Raw genomic sequence first — 25,931 nt, 5'->3', positions numbered from 1 at the left:
TTTGGGTTACCCTCTGACCACTTACTGGAGTCATCTTTCCTTCCACTGTCTTTCATTAAAGTTCATATTTTGAATGGATTTAAAAGAATATAATATTTAGGAATTTTAATCTGTGTTTCAATGAAACACACACAGTTAAAGTCTTCTCTCTCTCTGTGTGTATATACATAAATGATGATTTATTTCCTTTCCATTTTAATAACAAGTGTCCCTTCCTCACTTCTCCTGTAATCAGCATTTCTTTTTCTTCAAAATACCTCTAGTCTCACACTCTTTGCCTATTTTTCCTGGAAAACAGCCACTAATCTTTCTCCCAGTTTTTCAGTCTCTCATCTCAGTACAAACAGTCACAGGGCCTGGTACTAAAGACAATGAAGAACTGAGTTGGATCAGTTTATTTTACCCTCTCGTCTTAAAACGAGAAATGTGGAGACTTCCCTGGTGGCGCAGTGGTTAAGAATCCGCCTGCCAATGCAAGGGACACGGGTTCGAGCCCTGGTCCGGGAAGATCCCACATGCCATGGAGCAACTAAGCCCGTGCACTGCCACTACTGAGCCTGTGCTCTAGAGCCCGCGAGCCACAACTACTGAGCCCACGTGCCACAACTACTGAAGCCCACGCGCCTAGAGCCCATGCTCTGCAATAAGAGAAGCCACCGCAATGAGAAGCCTGCTCGCCGCAACTAGAGAAAGCCCATGCGTAGCAACGAAGGCCCAATGCAGCCAAAAATAAATTAATTAATTAAAAAAAAAAAAAACTAGCAATGTAATGGAAAAAGAACCCATTCAGAACCAAACCCATAGGACCCTTAGTTCTGCCTGCTGGTGCTATGTTGTACCTTTACACATCTGATCAGATAAATTTTAGAACAGAGAACCCCTGAATCCCCAGGATGGTGATGAGGGCTGGAGGTAGAAAGATAATTCATTCTTTCGTCATTCACACAGCCAACCAGTAGAATTTATGGAAGGCCCACTGTGTGCCAGGACTGGAAAGAGGAATGAGACATTTATCTTGTCCTCCCATGGTTACATGCAGCATCGGGGGCACATTTTAAACATTCCATTAGAGTGGATGTCTTCTTACTTATCATTATCAAGATCTATACTTGGTGGATTTTGAAAAGTCATTTCAAGCAGGGAATCATTCTCTAAAAACAGTACCTCTCTACCTTCATTTATTTCAAATTAAAACTTATAAACACTTTCATCTGCTAGCCTTGGACATAATGCCAAATTTTCTTCTTTGAGTCAAGTCCCATTGTCTGGCCCTCCAGTGGCATCTCCTCTGTGGACCACACCCGTAAATGCAGGACACACAACTTCCAACTGAAGCTCTTTAAAATGGAGTGAGAGCTTGAAGACACTGGGAAAGCAATGTGAGGGCATAAGTTCTCTAGATTATTATGTCCCCCAACCCCCCAGCCTTTAACAGTTGTCCGGTCCTTAACAAGACAGTAATTTTTTAAAGTGAATTATTTTACCAACATTCAGTATTTCACAGATACTCTCTCCTTTTGCAGCCTGTTTCATTGATATGTAAAATATCTTTTTAACAATTTACTATTGTAATTATAACTGCTATGAATAGGTTTGGAAGCAAACCACTGACCCTTGGTGGGCATCTCATACAACTGGTGGGAACAGGTGTAAACAGCTACAGTCCCTTATAACCTAGCGGCTCTGAAGATGCAGCTGGCATCAGTCAGTGTATCAGGACTAGCCTGGGCAGCTTTGGTCAATTTGGCTGGGGGAGGTTAGTTGGAGGTCAGTTAGGATGCTTCTGTTGCACCTCAGTGCTGTCCCTGGAATAAGCAAAGTGCCAGGGAACCAGGAAAGCACTGAGACATTCCAGCTAGGCCCTGAAGAATGACTTCAAGTGTGTCAAAGAAAGAAGGAGTGAAAAGGGAAATCCAGGCATCAGAAGAAGAATTTGCAAAGGCAGAGAGGCATTCAAAGAACAAGGGCAAGACAGAAACGAGAAGCAGACCCTGCAGTTCCAGGGATGAGTAAGGGGCCAGGCTGAGCACGCGATTCATCGGAGCCCTGGTTCTTATCAATGGTGAGGAGGGGAGATATGGAGACACACTGACCGACATCACAGCAAGGTTCAAGCCATTCTCTCTAATCTCACCCATGGCTCTTTTTAACAGGCCTTGGTTCTCAGCTCCCACCACTGACCCTCCTGACTCCAGCCCACCCGGAAGACAGTTTAAAGAATGTCACTGGGCAGGAGGGGCAGGGGGACTAGTTAGGAAGCTGAGACACAGGCAGGCTGCAGGAAGACCTGAGGACATCTTTAAGAGAGAACCACAGGGCTTCCCTGGTGGCGCAGTGGTTGAGAGTCCGCCTGCCGATGCAGGAGATGCGGGTTCGTGCCCCGGTCCAGGAAGATCCCACATGACGTGGAGCGGCTGGGCCCGTGAGCCGTGGCCGCTGAGCCTGCGCGTCCGGAGCCTGTGCTCCGCAACGGGAGAGGCCACAACAGTGACAGGCCCGCGTACCGCAAAAAAAAAAAAAAAAAAGAGAGAGAGAACCACAGATACAAGTGATCAGTTAGATAAGAGGAAGGAATCATCCAAGGTCCGCCTCTACCCTCAGCAAGACAGTCCCCACCCAAGAGGCAACAGAGCGAATCTAAATGTGATTATGTGATGCTCCTTCGGGAACTCCAACTGTTCCACATGCAGCAACCCATGTCACGACTGCCCATCTTTCTGACCAATTTCCCTCCCTCCACAGCCTCCTACTCAGTCCCGGGCCCACATCTCAGCTCCCCAAACACACTGTGCTCTTGCAAACTGCTAAACCTCTGACCAGCAGGAGACCCCTTTATCTGCCTGGTTGACGCAGGCTGATCCTGCAGCCCAGCTTCTCTGTAGACCCTTCCCTGATTTGACAATCACCCGCCCCCCTCATCCCCCCTTCTGGAGGGAATGGCAAAGTTCTACTTCTTCATCTGCGTGTGACTGCAGAGGTATCTGCTTTGCAATTAATCACGGTGATATACATTTCTATTTTGTGCATTTGACTACGTATGTGGTACATTTAACAATAAAAGGACAAAAGAAGAAAATGTTTAATTAATCAGCCCCCAAATAAAAGAGAAGAAACCTATGTGAAAATCGGGGCTGTTGTACATACATTACTGTTCTGAATATAATTATTTCCCCAGAAAAATGTCATTGACACCGGTTCTGCTTCTTAGCCAAGGTGCACTGTGACACATGAAAACCAGCCTTCTGCAGGCAGGTCACTTTGGAAGAAGATCTGCCTTTATTTGTGATGCTGACAATATCAGAAATCAGCACCAATGTCCAAACTACCCTAGCCAGGCCGATGTGAGATGTTATATACATCTTGGGATGAAGCTGGGCCTTCCCTCAGGGGCAGAGCAAGGAGGGGGCAACAGAAGGGAGGCAGATGACTTCCCAAGAGGTAATACACCTTCTGCTGTGTCAAAACATTTTTAATTAGGGTAAACGTATCTTTCAGGAGCCTTCTACTCAATAGGCTGCTTGACTATTTTCTCAAGCCCATAAAATTTCCTTCCACAATTAATTTTTCACCAGTGGGATAATGGTTAACACTTCCTTATATCCTGCCTTCAGGTACTTTAGCATATAGGTAATTTAGTCCAACACCATTTATATAATGACTGATTTCACTTATAACACATTATAAACATAAAGACTCACTTTATATTATCAAAAGGGGTGGGATAATACAAAGCCTCATTCCTCGGAGAAACTTTATAAAATTTAGCATTTGTATGATCAGAAAGAAAAAAGGCAGTATGGCCTTTGACTAGCAAAAAAAGTGGGTTGGTACCTTCTCAAAGTTCAACAAAAATCATGCAAATCATTAGTTTGTCAGTCCTACCAGGTCCACTGCATTACAGCACCGTGTCCAGCACATAAGTAGGTATTCACAGGACAGTGGCTACATGTTGAATTTTAAGAAGCAAGAAAGGACTGAGAAAATGAGCAAATAACACTGCAGCACAAACATAGGAGCAAGGCTGAAAGCGTCTCCCAAACCTTCCCCATTTTCCATGGGTTTGTGGGCAGGTGAGTTCATATCCTATAAAATCAGTCAACACCTTTCTGTTACCATAAAGAAAATAAAAGAAGCAATTATGATGCCTAATTCATGAGCTATCAGTTCAAATGTTAATTTGCACCCTATAACGAAGGACATCTTATGGAAAATGTTAGATCTTTTAAGGAACCAAGTGGCACCGTGTTATTTTTCATAGGCAACACCAGAGTCTGCCCATGAATGAGGGCTAGGTGGCTACGTTCCCGGTAATGCACTCTGTAGAGTTATGAAGGTCATTTCCCACGTGTCAAAGCCTTAGAAAAATGGGCCGTTACTGGACCCAAAGAAATAAGAACTAGACTTGAAGAAAGTGTAAACCCTGCCCCAGTTGAGAGAGAAAAATAACTAAAATCCACAAGCCTCGGGGATATGGAACATGAAATGCTTCGCCACTTTTCTTGGGATGCCTTTAACACAGAGAGGGAACAAAGGACGAAACGTTTAGGTGCTTTCTGGGGAGAAGGAAGGAAAATAAGGTTGTGCAAAGAGAACTCTGGACACACTGGCCTAAATCATAAGTGTACGCAATTGAGAAGCGAGTGCGTTTTGCAGTGTGTGTGTGTGTGTGTGTGTGTGTGTGTGTGTGTGTGTGTGTGTTGGAAGGAGGAAACTCATCAACACTTACCTTGGTGGGGATTCGTGCTGTGACAAGGAAGGCTCGGCATGATGTAAGCACCTGTAAGACAGAAGCAGCCGCATCAGTATAAGTACCGAAAAGTGAGCTGGTGGGCTTTGGTGTGACCCGCAGGACTTTAACGATACTGAAGCCTCGAGAGGCTTGGTTCCTGACATGTAAGAAGAATAAGTGACCTGGGACAGCTTGTTGGCCTCGTCGGATTACTAGCTGTACTCTAAGAATCACTGTATGAAGGGCCATATCAAACAAATCACCTGCAAAATCTCAAGACGAGCAACCAGTCAGCAGCCCAAAGGAGCCACAGATTACGCCAGTTGAGTAAGCAAGACAGGTGTCTGAGATATTAAAATACAGATATCTTATCCATAGGAGGAGCCTCACTATATCAACAGCAAATTTAATGAAGAAGCCAAGTACTCATTCACACTTTCCAAATTACAACCGCCACCCACGTTTGCCCTCTTGCCTCCTGTTCTCTGTCCACTGACTGGTAACATTTACATGACACACAGGCAGCAAAACAGGGTACTCTCCCAAGAAGTCAACCCCGACTTTGCTTCTCAGCTATGCCTCTCTCAGTCCTAGAGAGAACATTTACCAATTCCAGCTCTCAGCTAAGAACATATAGATAGCCCATGGGGTCCCATATGCCTATAGGCACCTCTTGCCCAGCAGGGGCCCTTGTGAATACGAAGGGGCTGGAACTAGGCTGAACTCCTAGTTCCTACCTGGAGCAGAGATCCCAGTCTACCAACCTTAATCTCTAAACGTGCCGCTCTGCAACCCGGAGGTCCGGGCAGGCCTCGGGGGCCTTTGCAATAAAGAAGGCGGACTCCAGCACTTCTCAAGTTCTGATGGGAGACCTGTCTTTGATTTTCCAAACAACTTGCTTGTCACTAAGTTGATATTTAGCAAATGATAAGTATGTGCTAGTCTGAGAATGCTAGATTTGAACACAACTTGAGAAATCATAAGTCAAGGCCACTGAGGCCCAAGTTGCTACAGGATTTATCCAGATTCAAGCCAGGGCTCATCGTGTTCATTCACACACAGAAGGTAAGGCCATGCGTGTGCCTGTAGCCTGCCCTGTGCCTCTCTTTAGGCTCCCAACTCTAAACAGAAACAGTATATTTTCTAGGTAACTCTTCTTTGAATAATCAGAGGTCACTGCTATTGGGAATAACTCAAGTCAGGACCCTTTATGAGACAGATGGTAAAGAGAGGTAGCCCAACACTGGCTGGGAGAGTCTGATAACGAGCAAAGGGAAGGCAGAGACAGAGGGGCACGGCCCGTTGAAGACTTTCCACCCAGATGCCTTCAATCACAGTTATTCAGGGGATCCTTTTCCACCTGGGTTCATTTTTGCTACTTGACTTTAGAGGTGATGTGCTCTAAAAGACCATTAATAAGTGACTTCTAAAAGTGGAGTCAACAAAAGACATCTATATTTGAATATTCTTAGGCCATGAACCACAGTTCTTTTCCCAAAGGAATGATCCTTACTTTTTTTTACTCAGGCCCTTCAGAGATGGGGCGGGGGGAGCAACAAGCAATAGAGAGGGGAGAGGCGTGTAAGAAGTGGGGTCAGATGAGTGAGTGGAGGTCAACTGCAGCCCAGAAGTAGCAGGACTGGCTACATAAACTGCAGGGCCTTTTGTTCAAAAATTATGAAGAATTTTAAAGACAGAGACAGAAAGCATTTACCCAAGCGTAGGGCCCTTCTGAGAGCAGTGCCCCGTGCACCTGTACAGGTCACATGCCCATGAAGCCAGCCCTGAGTAGTAGCTACCATTTATCAAGTGTTCCCTATGGGCCATAAATGGGGAAACATCCTTGGATACACTGATTCATTTAATCTTCCCAACAACCATATTCTCTATCATTATTACCCCCATTTTACAGATGAATAAACAGATTCTGTGATATAACCCAAGGGCAGGAGTAGGGTTCACATCTGTCAACTCCAAAGCCTATGCTCTTCACCATTACGCTACCTTCACACATTCTAACCCAATCTTGCCTCCTGGTCTCTAGCCCCTGGCACTTCAGTTAGATTTGGGGTAGAAGGGTAAGAGCCCAGGGCCACCTGTGACTGGGAAGGGATTCACAAAGCTCCCAGCTCAAACAGTATCTTCCTCAACATTCCAGTAGTTTAAAAGATTCTCTTTTCAAATCCAAGAATGGCACAGAGAGCTAAATTTTTCAAGTCACCTACGCTAGCCAAGCCTTGACTAAGACAGCAGTACCCAGGGAAGTAGAGTTTGGCTGCCTTTGGGGAAAAGGCAAGAGGCAGTTTTGTTCCGTGAGACACACAGGGTTCAGTGGTGAACATCAGACAGTCAGAAGAGGCCTGACAGTAATAGAAAGGGAGATAAAAGGGGGCCAGAGACAGGCGTGGCCGGTGTTCTCATTTGCTTAGGTCTGGCAAACAGGTTATCTGTGACTAAATTACAAGATCAGGACTCATCTTAAAGGATGAAAAATTTGCCTTCTCTGAACTAAGACCTTGTCCCACAGCACTTTTTTTTTTTTTTTTTTTTTGCGGTTCGCGGGCCTCTCACTGCCGTGGCCTCTCCCGCTGCGGAGCACAGGCTCCGGTCACGCAGGCTCAGCGGCCATGTCTCACGGGCCCAGCCGCTCCGCGGCATGTGGGATCTTCCCGGACTGGGGCACGAACCCGCGTCCCCTGCATCAGCAGGCGGACTCTCAACCACTGCGCCACCAGGGAAGCCCAGCACATTTTTTTTAACTGAAGTTTAGTTGATGCACAATATTGTGTTAGTTTCAGGTGTGCAGCATAGTGATTCAGTATTTTTGCAGATTATTCTCCATTATAGATTATCACAAGATAGTGAGTATAACTCCCTGTACTATACAGTATATACCTGTTGCTTATCTATTTTATATACAGTAATTTGTATCTGCTAATCCCATACCCCTAATTTGTCCCTCCCCACTTCCCTCTCCTCTTTGGTAACCACAAGTTTGCTTTCTATATCTGTGAATTGGTTTCTGTTTTGCATATACATTCATTTGTATTACTTTTTAGATTCCACATCTAAGTGATACCATTCAGCATTTGTCTTTCTCTGTCTGACTTATTTCACTAAGCATAATATTCTCTAGGTCCATCCACATTGTTGCCAATTTCATTGTTTTACCGCTGAATAATATTCCATTCCACGGCACATCTTGATGTGGCATCCTTTCAAACACTGCTCCTCCTCCAGGGGAAAAGGAAAAAAGAAAAAGAAGGAAATAACGCTGACAGTCGTGATGACCAGCATGGCTATAGGAAGCCAGACTCCTCACCTCTTTACCTATGGTTGATCCTTGACCAACTCGGGGCTTAGTCTGCATATAACTTAGAGTGGGTCCTCCATACCCCCAGTTCGGCCACATTGGAGGATTCAACCAACCACAGACCACCTAGTCAGTACTACAGTCTTTACCACTGAAAAATATCTGCATAAAAGTGGATCTCTGCAGTTCAAACTCATGTTGTTCAAGGGTCAATGGTACAGTAGCAGCACACACGTTTCTTTCTTCCAGGGGTGCTTGTATGATCAATCCCTGATTTTTCAAGACTCTTAAGTCCACAAAACCTTTACACAGAGTCAAATCATAAAACTCACATGCCAGAAAGGACTCAATATCAATCACCTAGTGAAAGACCCCCTTAGAGTTTATAATCTGAGAGCAGATCCAAAGAAACTCATCTCGTAGATAGTTTGTGCCAGAGCTGGACTAGAAGAGGCAACTCCTTATTCCCAGCGTATTACCTTTTCACTCTCTCCTCAAACGGCAATAAGGGTCAATGCCAAAAGCCCCAGGCAGGAACACACAGCCTCTTCAGTAGTCAGAAAAATATGTTTAGCTCTGTGAACATTCCCTCAAAGGAAAATTGGTCCTACAACATCCAGGATCATTTTACAAGCATAGCAGTAATACCAGTCAATACATGTTGGGTACCATGTTCTCATAGGTTTGCATACATCATCTCCTTTAACCCTCACAGCAGCCTACGGGCTAGATACTATTATTAATCTCATTTTAAGAAGAAGAAACTGAGACACACAGAGAGTATATTACTTGCCCACGTCACCTAGCAAGTACGTGGCAGAGCTGGGATTCGAACCCAGAGGGTCTGGCCCCAGAGATTGTGCTAATTACTTATTAGGGCTGTCAAATCTCACCTGTCCAAGAACCAGCTTCCTCAATAGTCTGCACACATGCAAACACAGATGAGTCATAGAGCTTTAAAGCCAGAAAGAAGCAAACAGGTAACAGCATCATCCATAAGATGATGGATATTTGCATATCGTAAGAACAAGGACCAGTCTCTACTGTCTGTCCAGACCAGTGTCTGTCTCTGTCTCTCTCTGATCACGGGTTAATCTCTGTGAGTCTCTATTTGGATCTGTCTACTTGATTCTACACGTGTATCTCTCAGCTTACCTGTGTCTCTCCTTGCCCGTTCCCCACCCCTCCCTCCAATCCCTCCTCTCTGCTACGGCCTCCGCTATCCCCACCATGCCCCAACCCATCTTCTCGTTCTCTTTTCCCTCCTCTGGCTCCCCACCCGCTTCACTCTGCCCCCATTTCCCAGCGCTTTCTCTCTGCTAATCACTGAGAGCTTGTATCTTATTTATGCCCATTGCAAAACAACAGGCACCCATCACAGGAGAAATTATGCGTTCTCAAAGAGTATTTCATTTGGAACATAGTCACAGAGAAACTTGAAAAAACCATGAAATAAAAATGACAAGACACCTTTTGACATTATTATACAACGAGCACATCAGTAATTAAGTGATTACGAGGTCCCCTGGGTGAATCTAGTCACTAAAATCTAATCTCAAAACACGCACCCACATAACTGCCACACGCCAGCAATCTCCAGCGCGAGGCGCGGGCTGGCCTTTCCGCCCGTTTACAAGCGTCACGTTTTGGAGAATAACGTCTCCCACGAGCAGCCGAGGCATCAGGTGACCTACCTGACTTCTCTTGATCTGCCCTCTCCTGGAAAGTCACCAGGGGGTTGCTAGGGGCCACTGACAAGGTATTAACTGGCTCAATATATTTTTTAAAAGAGAGGAAAAAGCCCAGGGTGTTCACACGGATTCACCTTTCGAGTAAAGAGCAAACTCTTGACCATATGTAGGTACGTGAGGTTCTAATGATCACTTCTGCTTTCACTCTGGCAACAACAGCGCTCACAACCTGTGGCCCTGCATGCCAACTCCCTTTCTTTAGAAATATTTGAAAGGCCGCGTAGGTACACAGTTTCCTTCAGAAGTTGGACACAGGCCAAAATCATCTGTTTGAAAAGAGACACACCCAGGCTTTGAAGGCACAAGCTTTGTGCTGGTGGGTCCCCACTTCTGGTGATCAGCTCAGATCTCCAGAGGCATGAGGACTGTTCTTAGAAAGCCTTGAAGGGGATGGAGCCGAAGGGATGAAATTCTCCAACGCTGACCTAGCCCTTCCCAACACCATGCACACTTGTGAGCACAAGAGCGTAGCAATGTTTTGAAGCAAGTGTGCAAAACTATGAATGCTACCATTCCAAGAATTGTGCTTTTTGTTTTTTGGGTTTTTTTGCGGTACACGGGCCTCTCACTGTTGTGGCCTCTCCCGTTGCGGAGCACAGTCTCCGGACGCGCAGGCTCAGCGGCCATGGCTCACGGACCCAGCCGCTCCACGGCATGTGGGATCTTCCCGGACCGGGGCACGAACCCGTGTCCCCTGCATCGGCAGGTGGACTCTCAACCGCTGCGCCACCAGGGAAGCCCGTGCTTTTTGTTTTATCAACCCAAACTGGGCCAATAAATGGGGACACATCCATGCTGAGAACCCCAAAGAACTCAATCTCCTAGCTTTCCTGTTTGGGGCCAAGATGCCCTAGGATTTGTGGCCTTGGAGGTCTTACACACACACACATGGCTTCTAGCAGGTGAGGGGGGAAATCGCGCAGGAAAACTCCTCTTGGATTTAGCAGGAAGTGTTTCCCGGTAGTGTGCACTACCTTGGTGCTAGGGATAGCAAGCGTCTTCCTTGCAGGGTGACCACATCTTCATTTCCAGTTTTAGCTCTGAGAATCCTGTCTCCCGGAAACTGGAACCCTTGGTTGCCCTACTTTGCCGGGGTTTTGGAATCAGGAAGACAGATTCCAATTCTGGTTCTGCCGCTTTCTAGCTGTTTAACGCTGACAGAGTTAGTTAACTTCTCAGTTTGCTCACCTGTAGAACAAGAATAATACTGCTGTGCAGGACTAATCTAATACTGTTGTTTTAAGTAAAATACAAACGTAGATAAAGCCCTAGCCCAGCACCCAGACGTCTCTGCTGAATATATCAAAATAATTGGTGTGAGAGCATCTTAAATTTAGATTCCCAAAGTAAGACTAACATCTATTGAATTTTTAAATAATGGCTTTTGTCAACAGAACAAAACAAACAACAGCAAAACAGAAACAACGATTCTGAGACATCTCCTAGGCTGGCATTTTCAGTTCAATATATATACCTTTAACCTTGAAGGAGAAGAATTTTCTTGCAGAGTTAAAAAAACGGGGGTTCGGGGTGGGGGTGTGTGTGGAGGGCATTAGAAGAAGTATATGGGCTGAGCCAAGGAACCTTAACCACAAAGGGCAAGCTAGAACTTCCCTCCCACCTCCTCTGCGAGGCCCATTCTTCCAGAAGAGTCTTAGCATGCAAACCACATTTTCAACCTCTATAATGAATTTCCTCTCCCTTTCATTGAAATGCAAGCAGCAGCCTGGTTCCCTTTGAGGCTTCTTGGTTCAACTTTTAACTTCAAAATTTCACTTGGAAACATTTATAAAAATCCTCCCTACTGTTAAGACTCATAGCTTAGCAGAGAAGCCTAAATTTCCTTATGGAAATGATACAAAATGAGGTCGGTCATGGAACCCTATCATGGCACACTTACTAAAAACAAAAGTATCTGTTTCACCCTCTTATAGGACTCCATTACCTAAAGCCTACCGCTGCCCAGGCAATCCATAAATTCACGGCCCCTAAATCCACATTCTCCCCTGCACGTTACCAAAAACGCCTTTCCTGTAAAACTGGGCTCTTCATGGCAAACACTCGACCAATGGTCTTATACCACCCAAATGCGCTCTAATTTGCAAGCAAACTAAATGATGAGTGCCATTTAATACGTTTCCCCTCTTCCAAACCCCCAGACCTCATTAATCCAAGACACAAGCTTTGGGGAGGGAGAGGGGCAGGTGGCGAGGACTGTTAGCGCCACCGTGGAGAGTTACGAGTGACAGATGCTAAGGGACTTGTGCAAGGTCACCCAGAAAGTTGAGGAAGAATAAAAAGCCCCTCTGGCTCTGAGCCTCGTAACAACCCACTGCACACAGCTCTGATGACCTTCACCCTCTCTGGCCAAAGCACGACCCTTCACCCAAAAGGAATACAAAACAACACATCGTTTTAGCGCAATTTCTGGCCCCAGATCCCTTATAAAACTGGATCACCACACTAGGAGGCAGCATAGTCCAGCGCAGGTCCTGAAAACTACAAATCCAGCCCCACCTGTTTTTTATAAATAAAGTTTTACTGGGACACAGCCCCAACCATGTTTAATGGATCATCTCCAGCTGCTTTCACACTATGAAGGCAGAGCTGAGCAGATGCAACAGAGATTTTTATGCCTCACAAAGCCAAAAATATTTACTATCTGGTCCTTTACAGAAAGTAAAGGTTTGCTGACCCCTTGCATAGTGGTTTCGAGGACAAACTCTGGGGTCGGGTTGCCTGGGCTTCCAAGCTTCACTATTTACCATCTGTGTGACTTGGGGCAAACTACTTAATCTTCTCAGTGGCTCAGTTTCCTCTTCTGTAAAATGGGAGCAACAAGGTACACCTTATGGAGCCATGAGGGTTAAATAAGTTAATGTGTGTCAATAAGTGAACATATGTAAAGTGCTGAGAAGAATATACGGAAAGTGCTAGTGTTTGTTATTATTTATATTACAATATTATAATAATATTATGCATGTCCATTATAGTATTACACTAAGAACAGAGTTACTGGATTTAGCCTGGGTTTGGCCTCAAGCTGGCCAAGTGACCTGACTCTGAGCAAGTTACTGTCTCTGTGGACCTCAATTCACCCAAGTGTAAAATCAGGGGGTTGGAACAGGTGTCTAACTTACCTTGCTACACTCTGGGTCATGACTCAGGCCCACTGTGGAAATGTCCCAGTTCTAGGACCCCTCTTCTCTTTGCTTTGCATGGACAGCCAAGAATGGCAAATCGCCAGTAAATATTTGCTGAGAGGAATTAATTCCTTCTTGGGCCCCTGCTCCCCGGAAGGACAGACGCTCCCTCAACAGGGGGGGCAAGGAAGTCAGTGGAGTTTGGTTTCTGTCTTCTGATATCTAGTTTCGGGGGAAGTCTTTGTACTCTAACACCTGTGTGAATCCATTTCTTTTCACCTGGTTATTTATGCCATTATGCAGAAATGGAATGTTTACATACAGCTTGTCAGACACAATCGCTTCATTCTTCCTGCAGTGCTTTCATTGCAAATTGTAAGGTTTTATCAAAGCATGAAAGAAAACAAATGTTTCTAATTTTTCCCCACGGATGAACATGTGGCTACTTCCAAACAACATCAATTCTTCTTGATGTCACTAACATTTCAGATCTTCGTTTCAAAGCACTGGCCAAAACAAAACTCTGGAACCAGATGCATTGATTCTATGATGATAACATATTTTTAAAGGCAGAATAATGGCGTGACCATAATCCCTGGAATGGGACCACCTCTTAGGCTAAGAGTAAAGATGAGCCCAACACCTAGAACCAGCTCCACAGGTCCAGGAAGGTCAGGCTAAGGCACTTACATGGGGCAGAGTTTCTGCCCAGACCTCTCAGCATTGGGGTCTCATGGGTCTGCATGGGGCACACGTGGAAAGGGACCTCTGCTAGTCATCACTGTCATATTTATGGTTTAAATGAATTCACCAACAGTAGAATCACAGTCATTCAAAGAATACAGAAAAATACAACATGAATGTAAAGGTCACATTAACCCAGTTAACAAAACTCCTCGTGCTTCCCTAACACAAGGCCAGCCAGTCTCTTCTTGAACAAGCCATGAGTTACCAGAACCTAACTCTAGCAAAAAATCACAAAGTTAAAAGCAATCTGGAGATAGGCATATCTAATTCCTTTATTTTATAGATGAGGAAACAGACCAGGAAGGGTCAAACAATTGTCTGCATTTATCAGGGCTTGCTTTTTTTTTTTTTTCCAAACAATGGAATTTAAGCACAAATAAATGTTTTAAAGGAAATGAGTAGCTCTCATAATAAAAATTTTTTTTAAAAAAATGTTTTTCATTAAAAACCAGAGCTCAAGAGGGACAGAAACGAAATCAACTCTACAGATTTGAGAAGAACTAGTGGGGAGTCCCTTCTGGCTGCCCTGATGGAGTGAATGGACTTCAGCCACGTTTCTTCCAAGTATGATTCCTCTCAAGATTCAAAACCCAGAAGCGAGAACCCCATCCTGGGCATGGCACCCAATAAAGACCACAGAGAATTACCTGAAAGGAAAGACACGTAACAGTTATGGCTTAATGACAAAGACCACGGGCTCCAGAGGCAGAAAGCCTGGGTATGAACCCCCGCTAGACCACTCACTACTAGCTGTGTGACCTGGGGCAGGTTACTTAGCTTCTCCATGCCTTAATCACCCCACCTGTAAAAACATGTATACAATACGCCCACTAAGATAACATAGTTACACAGAACGAGACCTGGCACATAAAAGAGTCCAATAAACACATGTTCTTGGACAAGTTCAGTGGTAATATTAGTTAACCAGCTATACAGCAGAGCTGGAACATGAAGTAAGTTTCACTCATCTTTTATCACAATTCTCATGCTGTGGTCCCTCCCCAACCTACACTATTTCAACTTGTCAGCCTACAAGGGGGGCCCTTAGATCCCCATCTTCTCAAGCCAAGGAGGCACAAATGTCACTTCCTTATTCTTCACCTTCTGTTAATTATCATTTTCATCAAATGAAAAAAAGTTCACATTTTCTTTCCTGCTCTCAGAGCAAATTTATGAAATATTCCTCCACTCTGCAGAAGTGTGGGTGGCATATGGTAGGGGGAATTGGCTTAGATTTAATACTGTTGCATAAATAATCAGATTGAGAGATATTCTTCATTACATTCCACGATAAACAGGGAGAGAAGCAGAAAAAAGATTTGGAGTGATTATATTGAGAAATCCAGGTACGCACATCATTTTCAAACTGAGGGCTGCAGCCCACTGGTGGCTGGTTAAATCAATTCAGGAGAGTTTAACAAGAATATTAATAAAATAGACTGAAGTGGAAGTGAAAAGAAAATCAAGTGCATTGCAAATAGAAACCAGAGCATTGTTTCATGAAACTTCTGTTTCAGAGGTATCAGTGTGCTCATGGCACACAGGCATGTGTGTGTGTGCGCGCAAGACTGTGTGCACACCTGGGGGGGTGCTTCTCAGAATCAATATAAAATGCATTTCTTCTGTGGGTCCAGATTTTGAGAGTTTGATAAAGACTGGTTTACGGCACCATCCGCACCTATAGCATGATCCGCCATGAGGCTATAAGAAGGTTGAGGCAGCGTGGTAGGATGGCAAGAACGTGAGCTTTGGAGACAACAAAATCCCAGCTTTGGCATTTTGTGAGCAGACTGGTCATAGGCAAGTTCCTTTAAATCTCCAGGCCGCAGTATCCACACCTCTAACTTGGAGACAGTATTTGTCCTTGTGTAAGAATTGGAGATTACCTATCAAGTGCTAAGCCTAGAGCACACATTAATATCAAAGAAGTCATTGTAACTGGCCTCAAAGAATACAGCTCTGAAAGTGATCTATAGGGATAAAAAACTGAGACCTACAGAGACATGTACACACTTGTCAGTTAGGGACAGAGACAAGCCCAAATGCCCTGAATCCCGTTCTCGACACATCATCTCCAGGATGTAGGTTGAGTCAGTGCAGGGGGAGAGTATTCCCATGGTAACTACAGCCTATCTGAGAATTAGAAAAGAATTTCCATGTCTGGATGGGGATGTAGTGAAACCTGATATAGAGAAAGAATGGGCTTTACATCATAAGAGACTACTACAAGCAGCTCTATGCCAATAAAATGGACAACCTGGAAGAAATGGACAAATTCTTAGAAAGGTATAACCTTCCAAGACTGAACAGGAAGAAATAGAAAATATGAACGGACCAATCACAAGTAATGAAATTGAAACTGTGATTAAATATCTTCCAACAAACAAAAGTTCACGACCAGATGGCTTCACAGGTGAATTCTATCAAACATTTAGAGAAGAGCTAACACCCATCCTTCTCAAACTCTTCCAAACAATTGCAGAGGAAGTAACACTCCCAAACTCATTCTATGAGGCCACCATCACCCTGATACTGAAACCACACAAAGATACTACAAAAAAAGAAAATTACAGACCAATATCACTGTTGTATATAGATGCAAAAATCCTCAACAAAATACTAGCAAACAGAATCCAACAACACATTAAAAGGATCATACACCATGATCAAGTGGGATTTATCCCAGGGATGCAAGGATTCTTCAAAATACGCAAATCAATCAATGTGATACACCATATTAACAAATTGAAGAATAAAAGCCATATGATCATCTCAATAGATGCAGAAAAAGCTTTTGAGAAAATTCAACACTCATTTATGATAACAGCACTCCAGAAAGTGGGCACAGAGGGGACCTACCTCAACATAATAAAGGCCATACATGACAAACCGACAGCAGATATCATTCTCAATGGTGAAAAGCTGAAAGCATTTCCTCTTAGATCAGGAACAAGACAAGGATGTCCAGTCTCATCACTATTATTAACACAGTTTCGGAAGTCCTAGCCACGGCAATCAGAGAAGATAAAGCAATAAAAGGAATACAAACTGGAAAAGAAGTAAAACTGTCACTGTTTGCAGATGACATGACACTATACATAGAGAATCTTAAAGATGCCACCAGAGGCATGGACATACATACTCTACCAAATGGAAAATAGCTAGCTAGTGGAAAGCAGCCACATAGCACAGAGAGATCAGCTCCATGCTTTGTGACCACCTAGAGGGGTGGGATAGGGAGGGTGGGAGGGAGACGCAAAAGGGAGGAGGTATGGGGATATATGTATACGTATAGCTGATTCACTTGGTTATAAAGCAGAAACTAACACACCATTGTAAAGCAATTATACTCCAATAAAGATGTTAAAAAGAAAAAGATGTCACCAGAAAAAATGGAATATTACTCAACCAGAGTAAATGGAATATTACTCAACCAGAAAACTACTAAATATTACTCAACCAGAAAACTACTAAAGCTAATCAATGAATTTGGTAAAGTTGTAGGATACAAAATTAATGCACAGAAATCTCTTGCATTCCTATACACTAATGATGAAAAATCTGAAAGAGAAATTAAGGAAACAATCCCATTCACCATTGTTAACAAAAAGAATAAAATACCTAGGAATAAACCTACCAAAGGAGGTAAAAGACCTGTACTCAGAGAACTACAAGACACTGATGAAAGAAATCAAAGATGACACAAACAGATGCATAGATATACCATGTTCTTGGTTGGGAAGAATCAATACTGTGAAAATGACTATACTACCCAAAGCAATCTACAGATTCAATGCCATCCCTATCAAATTACCAGTGGCATTTTTTTACAGAACTAGAACAAAAAAATCTTAAAATTAGTATGGAGACACAAAAGACCTCGAATAGCCAAAGCAGTCTTGAGGGGAAAAAACGGAGCTGAAGGAATCAGACTCCCTGACTTCAGAGTATACTACAAAGCTACAGTAATCAAGACAATATGGTACTGGCACAAAAACAGAAACAGATCAATGGAACAAGACAGAAAGCCCAAAGATAAACCCACACACCTATGGTCAACTAATCTATGACAAAGGAGGCAAGGATATACAGTGGAGAGAAGACAGTCTCTTCAATAAGTGGTGCTGGGAAAACTGGACAGATACATGTAAAAGAATGAAATTAGAACACTCCCTAACACCATACACAAAAATAAACTCAAAATGGATTCAAGACCTAAATGTAAGACCAGACAACTATACAACTCTTAGAGGAAAACATAGGAAGAACACTCTTTGACATAAATCACAGGAAGATCTTTTTTGATCTGCCTCCTAGAGAAATGGAAATAAAAACAAAAATAGACAAATGGGACCTAATAGAACTTAAAAGCTTTGGCAAAGCAAAGGAAACTACAAACAAGATGAAAAGACAACCCTCAGAATGTGAGAAAATATTTGCAAATGAATCAACGGACAAAGGATTAATCTCCAACATATATAAACAGCTCGTGCAGCTCAATATTAAAAAAACAAACAACTCAATCAAAAAAATGGGCAGGAGACCTAAATAGACATTTCTCCAAAGAAGACATACAGATGGCCAAGAAGCACATAAAAAGCTGCTCTACATCCCTAATTATTAGAGAAACGCAAATCAAAACTACAATGAGGTATCACCTCACACATTTAGAATGGGCATCATCAGAAAATCTACAAACAACAAATGCTGGAGAGGGTGTGGAGAAAAGGGAACCCTCCCGCACTGTTGGTGGGGAATGTAAATTGACACAGCCACTATGGAGAACAGTATGGAGGTTCCTGAAAAAACTAAAAACAGAATTACCATATGACCCAGCAATCCTACTACTGGGCATATACCCAGAGAAAACCATAATTCAAAAAGACACATGCTGGGAAAAAAAAAAAAAAAAAGACACATGCTGGGCTTCCCTGGTGGTGCAGTGGTTGAGAGTCCGCCTGCCGATGCAGGGGACACGGGTTCGTGCCGCGGTCCGGGAAGATCCCACATGCCGCGGAGCCGCTGAGCCTGCGCATCCAGAGCCTGTGCTCCGCAACGGGAGAGGCCGCAACAGTGAGAGGCCCGCGTACAGCAAAAAAAAAAAAAAAAAAAAAAAAAAGACACATGCACCCCAATGTTCATTGCAGTACTGTTTACAATAGCCAAGTCATGGAAGCAACCTAAATGCCCACCAACAGGTGAGTGGATAAAGAAGATGTGGTACATATATACAATGGAATATTACTCAACCAGAAAAAGAAACAAAATTGGGTCATTTATAGAGATGTGGATGGATCTAGAGACTCACACAGAGTGAAGTCAGAAAGAGAAAAATGGATATCGTGTATTAATGCATATATGTGGAACCTAGAAAAATGGTACAGATGAACCAGTCTGCAGGGCAGAAATAGAGACACAAATGTAGAGAACAAACGTATGGACACCAAGGGGGGAAAGTGACGGGGGGGGGGGGGGGCGGGTGTGTGTGTGTGTGTGTGTGTGTGTGTGATGAATTGGGAGATTGGGATTGACACATATATACTAATATGTATAAAATAGATAATAAGAACCTGCTGTATAAAAAAATAAATAAAATTCAAAAAAAAAAATGGGCTTTCGACTCAGACCAATTTGAATTCACTTGCCAATTCCCCCACTTCAATTATATAATCTCTGAGTCTTAATTTTATTACCTGTAAAATGGGTATGGCATAAGCTCTCTATGACAGTTGTGAGGATTAAATGAGATAACTTGTAAAAACACTAGCACTCTCTTAGACACCCTAACTTTATTCACTGATGATGCTAACACCTGGCTAAAAGTCTCTATACACCATCTCCTCTCCAACTTCTGAGATCAGAGGTCAGTAATGCATCCATTCACATAAGGGCACTAGACTCCGGAGATGTACTGGAGTTTTACTGTCCCAGTTTGAATCCTGACTCTGCCACTCACAAGCGTGGGTGATGTGGAGAATGGCCTCCCTGTGTCTCTCTTTCTCATCTGTAAAATAAGGGATCATCATACACACCTCATTGGGGGCTGTTGTGAGGATATACACAAGGTGCTTAGAACAGTGCTGCCAACAGTAAGTGTTAGCATCATTGTCACGCATCGGCAAGACTCAGTGATCAGGTGGCCTTCTCATTCTTTGACCTTTTGGTCCCCTTAGTCATTCCCTGGGCCGTGCTGTCTATCTGCTCTACGATTCCTAATTCATGCATCCCACTCTCTGACCACAACCTTCTCATTTCTCCTTCATTGTGACCCATGGGCCAGAGGGGCTGGCATCACTTAGGAGCTTGTTAGAAATACAGAATCTGAGGCCCCACTCCCAGACCTACTGCATCAGAATCTGCAGTTTAATAAGATCCCCCAGTGATTTATATACACATTAGTTAGCGAAGCACATGCAGCATCTTTCCCTCTCCTCAGCTGGGCCTGCCACTCTGTTACTTGCCCCCTGACCCTGCCAGGTCACTGACCATCCTACATCCTCCCAGCCCATCTTCATCCCACTAAAACCCCACTGAAATCATTCCTCCACTGTTAATACCTTCGGCCTGTGTGCCCTATCCTTTCATTACGCCCACAGAGAAAACCCTCAACCCTGGATGAACCCACCCAGCCACCTATTCCAGGTTTGCAGTGGCGCCTGCCAGGTGCAGCTGGAGAACAGGTCTAACCCACGAGTTGATTTCGCTTCCTGCATCTGGGAAAACGACTTCCCTCCTACGCCACTGAGTACACAGACTTCATCAGAATGGTACCGCTGACCATCCCACCCCAACCCTCCACACCTGCCTGCCCCTGCGGCTACATCTGTCCTCTCATCTTCCTCTTCTTCTGCCGTGCTGGAGGTAAATGCCCACCCCCTCACCTGGGCTCTGGATTATATCCTGCCCACCTTTGCAGGAACTGTAAGTGACTAACTATGCCTTCCATTCCATATGTAAATATCCAGATAGAGAGATCCCAAGATCTAGATCAGTATCCTGGATTCTTCACCCCTCTTGCAGCTCCATCTAACTCCCTCCTTCCTCTGAGCCCAACTTCTCAAAAAAGGATCTGCACCTCATGTCTTCATTATTCTGCCTCAAATTCACTCTACTGTTCAAAACTGGCTTCTGTCCCCACAGCTCCACTGAGGTCCCAATCACCTCTTTGTTGCTGAGCCCCGTGTATAGTTCTTAACGTTTCCTAACAAGATTTCTCCTTAGCACTGGCACAGCCCTCAAGCTTGGAATTCTCTTTTCCACAGGTTTGTCCACCCACCTCCCTGGTCATATCCATTCCCCACTCCCTGCTACCTTCCATTCTCTTCCACGACTTCGATGGATCTCAGAGGCATCCCAAGTTCACGTGCAGCCCGGATGATTCTTGGATCATCAGATCTCTCTCTCTAATTCCACTTGGATGTCTCTCCGAAGCTTAAACTCAGCATGTGATCTTTCTTCCAGAATCTGCTCCTCCTCTAAGAGTTTGAGCTCAGTAATGAGTCATGGCCATCCATACAGTTTCTCAAGCCAGAAATCCAGGCATTGTCAATGTCACTCCCCACCTCAGTCATTCACCAAGTTCAGTCCAATCTAAACATCTCTTAAATCCAGTCACTTCTCTCCAGCTCCAGTGCAATGACTGTACTCCAAGCCACCATCATCTTGCTCCTGTACCACATGCCATAGCCTCCCCACAGACCCATCTTGCCTCACCAAGTCAGCTGCCCATATAGAATCTTGATGCGATCTTCTAGAAACCCAAACATTATCTTATCGCTTCTCTGCTTAAGCTCTCCGGTGGCTCTGCATGACTCCACTGATCCCTGCTTCCACCTGCAGCCTCCTTTCCCTCCCTCTCCTCCCCACCCCCCCTCCAGTTCCAGCCACACTGGAACTTGGTCCCCTCAAGGGGACCTGCCCCACCCTCTGCTCCAACTGCTCTTCCTTCCCGCTTTCTTCACCTTCACGTGATTCACACCTGCTCATCCTTCAAATCCTAACCTAAAGAACTTCCCTAAGAAAATCCAGACTAGAGCAGGTCTCCCGATCATATATTCTCACAGTATTTGCACATTTCCTTAGTAATACCTTTTAATTATTGGTGGAATTGTATATGTAACATCTAACAGCGCCACCAGACTGTAAGGTAGCTGGGAGCAGGGGCCGTATCCGTCCTAGTCAGAGTTTACTGCTCTACCTCACCCCCTTTTCAGCTGCAAAAACTCGAGTTCAGAAGGTGAAAAGAGTTGCTACAGTCTTTGAATCCAATTATAAAAATTCTGTTATGCCTGTTTATTCCTGACAGCTACCACATAATAGACACATCCTTCCTATGTAATAGTCATATCCTATAAGGGAAGTACCTGAAAATCTGTTGTGTGCAGCTCATCTCGACCCACTTCAAACAGATCTACTAGCTAATCCCCAACTCACCTGCCAAAAAAAGAATAATAGAACAAGAAAACGGTAACCTAGCAGAGGAAAGGTGTAGCAATGCCGAACGCTGACATCCCTGCCTTTTGCCTACTGTGTTCGAAGAACTTCTTTACTCAAAAATTCACTACAGAAAGACTCTAGTTTTCTGCAGCTCCCACAGGCTGGGAATGTCATTTCTAACAACAGATGCAGGAAAAGCAAAATCCACTCCAATGAATGATTTCAGGCGTCCTAAGGCTCTCTAGACCTTGATTTTGCCCTTGATTGTGCCAACCGAGTTAAGTCCACAAAATGACACAAATCACAAAAGGTGGGTCAGGGTACTGATGGGACAGACTTCATACAAAATGTAGGGAAAAACATCACATGTTATTTTAACTGACAATTAATAGACCATTTAAACAGAAGGAAACTTATCTTTAAAATGCAGGCATAATGAAAGGACATGCCAAAGAGAGGAAAGCTAGTTTTGTAAACAGAGCATGTTTTTCTTTCTTGAAACTTCAGATAAATGAGATTTGCTATGTGGAGAAGTGTTTCGCTCTGGGAACACAGAAACCTCACTCACCTGTTCAAAGAACCCCACCTGAACATTGTGCCCAATGGCTCAAAGTTGCCAGATAAAGTGAAACTAGGGGCAGAGCTTTCTAAGCCAAACCCAGCCTTTGCACAATGGGAGGAAGTGAAAAGCTGACATCCCTCAAGCGCAAACACTGCTGCTGCTACGCCCTTTAATGTAGAAATTAGCAACTGGCTCTCCGTGTGGCTAAGCCTCCTCCTCCCTGCCTCGGTAGGAACCAGCAAACTGTAAGTGACCCCTGTATTTTTTTTGCTCCCAACCACTCCCAAGCTTTCCCCTCTCCCCAGCCATGCCAGAAACAGGCCGGGTACCCCAGTCTGGCATCAGCCACTTCCCAGCGCGGGACAAGAACTCTCTGCCTCTCTGTTTCTAGATTCCTATTTCTATAGCTCATCACCTCCCCTCCCAAGGCAGCAAACTCCGGCTGGCCCCTTCCCCCATGGCCCCTGCTTCCTCAGACACACATACCCGTGCAGCCCAGCTCCAACACCAAGAGGATCCCTCTTCTGCCTTCTTTGAATGTCCGCAAAGGACTGGCTGGTCTGCCCAAGGGTCAGCCCAGACTGGAGCCCCAAGTTCTTTTTCTTTTCCAAGTTGTCCACATAGAAGCCCTGGAGCCCTGGTCCAAACTCTCCTCTCTGTGGCCCCTCAAGACTAGGAGGGAGAACAACAGAGGCCTCTGGCAGAGCCCGCAAAAAGTGGAGGCTGAACCCAGAGTCATCTCAGAGGGGAACGGGGTAGAGGCAGGATTATGCCGAAAGGTGTGACTTTGTGTTTCTCTATCTCTTGCTAAAATGAATTTCATTAAATTAGCACTCTTTGGTTCCAAAAAAGTAGAATTCTCTTTTAAATGCACCTATCTTATTCTTTTTTGTACTATTTACAATTGTCATTAAATATGTAAGTCATTCATTCATTCATTAGATTATGGTTGTCTGCCTGGTAGACGTTAAGAATAAAAAGACATAAAGTCCTGCCTTCAAGCAGCTTATAGTCTACCGGGAGGAGACAGACTACACACAAATAAATAAGTAAAAATAAGGTATGTCAGATGGTGACGAATGTTATGGAGAAAAAGCTAGCAGGAAAACGCAAGAGTGAGTGCTGTGTGGGCACTGGAGAGGGGGTGGTGGGTAGGTGGCATTTTTAAATAGTTTGGTGAGACCTCATTATGAAGTGATGTTGAAAAACGTCTAAAACAAGTGAAGGAATCAGCCACGTGGACATCTTAGATAAGAGTGGTCCAGGCAGAGGAAGTGGCAAAGGCAAACACAGCATATTCCTGAGGCAAGACTATGCCTGTGGTACTTGGAGGAGAAAGAAGAGCTCACTGTAGCTTGAGGGGAATGAGAACCGGTGAGGTCAGACGGGGCTGTGAGACCCGCGAGGCGCTACTATCCACTGTCCACACTTTCACTTTTACTTGGAATAAAAGGGGAAGCCACTGGGGGATTTTGAGCACAAGAGTGATGTGACCTGACATTTAAAACGATCTCTCCGACTGCCGTGTTGAGAACAGACTGGAAAGTGGGTGAGAGGGGAAAAGAACAGACGCGGGGAACCAGTCAGGAGGCAACTGCAATAACTTGCGAGAGAGAGGGCGGTGGCTGGGACCAGAGTGGTCAGTGGGAGTGGGGAGAAGTGGATATCCTTTGATGACAGAGCCCGAATGGATTTGTGAACCGAGTGGATTTGGAATATATTAGTTATTTTGCTAAAGGCAACAGTTTGGTTCATACCCGTGAAATAATTATATAACAACTGAAGATGGTACATGATTAAGTGACTACTGTATTGGTCTGGGTAACGTTACTTAAGTAAGAAAATAATTATGGAAGAAGTGCAACTTGAGAGCAAAGAACTGGTTCCAAGATTTTCCAAGTGTTGTTCTGAAAAGCATGTTTGTCCTCAGCAGGGAAACAAATGATGTTTGGAAGTAAGTGGTTCTTCTCTGCCCAAACGCCTTTTGCTTCCCTTAACCATTTCAAATGTACATTTAAAATTTAATAATATAAGGCCAGAGATTCTATCTGAATTCTAAAAAGCAACTGGGGGGAGGAAGAGGCAGGGAATTTTCTTTTGTCTTTTTCCAGTTCCTCTAGAGTAGTACTGTCTCACAGAACCTTCTGGAAATGTTCTATATCTGGACTCTCCAATACTGTAGCCACTAGCCACATGTGGTTACTAAGCACTTAAAATGGGACTAACTAAAAGTTTAATTTCATCTGATTATAATTTTAATTAAAATAGCTACCTCTGGCTAGTTGCCACCAGATTGAACCATACAGCTCACCACACAGAGGAACATTCCTGAACTAAACATAACACTATTTCCTTGAAATTGAGTTTAACGGATATATACGAAATAGATGTGTAAAACCTTGAAGTACGCATTCTTATTTTCTATTTTACCCTACAGTCACCATCTAATTCTCCTATTTGAAAGGAAACAGTAGATGGCTTGGTTCTAATCATTTTTAAACACATTTTCTTAGTTTCTGCAATGCAACTCTAATATCTTTTCGGCCATCATTCTATCAATGACATTCAAAATGAGATTTCCCTCCCTGATGCGTATTCAATGCTAACATTTTAAATGTCACATAAAAATAAAGATAGAAGATTCTTATTTTAATTGAACTTCCCTCCTGCTCTAAATTCAAAGCACTTTGTGGCATCAGTTATCTCATTTTTCTTCCCAAAACGAATGAAAGGGCTGAAGTTAGTACCACCATTTTTCAGTTGAGAAAATCAAAGCAGAAGATTAAAGGCAGGCCGTTATACAATGTACATCCATAGTTTTGTTGGAAAAGAGCAGAAATTAGGAAGATATAAAAAGGGAAATCAGTTGAAAATGAGGGGGGGGTAAAAAACTACATGGAAATCCTTGGTTACCAAAGTCAAGTGAGCTGAGACATGGGTCTAGAAAATGCTGTCTGGATGAACAGGGTTGGGGTCAGACCTTCTGCGGGTCCCTACAGTGCACCTGATGCAAGATGCTGGCTCCACAGCTAGGGGGTGAAGAAGATGCAGTGGTCAGGCTGTGGCTCGATTCATGAGGTGGTCTCAGGATAATGATGCTGGCTTATTCATCAGCAACCCAGGTTCAAATGACAGGGCAACGTTCCTGAATAATCTCCTAACCCGACAGCTGGAGAATGAGCTTTCATTAATCTTGCTTTTGAAACACTCAGGCTAACCCCAGTTATATCACTAAATTGCATGACCCAAG

At 44.0% G+C, this 25,931-nt stretch overlaps 1 protein-coding gene across 7 annotated transcripts in view; it reads right to left on the bottom strand.

Annotated features, from left to right (window-relative positions):
• CARMIL1 (capping protein regulator and myosin 1 linker 1) overlaps positions 1-25,931 on the bottom strand; it is a 353,818-nt gene that overhangs the window by 191,145 nt on the left and 136,742 nt on the right. For all 7 annotated transcript variants that reach the window (XM_079933710.1, XM_079933709.1, XM_079933705.1 and 4 more), the window contains one exon: positions 4,727-4,777. Coding sequence is in view for 5 of the 7 variants with exons in the window: in XM_079933705.1 (XP_079789831.1) it covers positions 4,727-4,777 (51 nt within the window). In the remaining 2 variants the exon portion in view is untranslated. The remainder of the gene's footprint in view (positions 1-4,726; positions 4,778-25,931) is intronic.

Source organism: Stenella coeruleoalba (assembly GCF_951394435.1).
Source record: "Stenella coeruleoalba genome assembly, chromosome: 10".
NCBI classification, from domain to species: domain Eukaryota; kingdom Metazoa; phylum Chordata; class Mammalia; order Artiodactyla; family Delphinidae; genus Stenella; species Stenella coeruleoalba.
The sequence above is the reverse complement of the archived record's forward strand: the minus strand, read 5'-3'. Positions and strand labels throughout refer to the sequence as shown.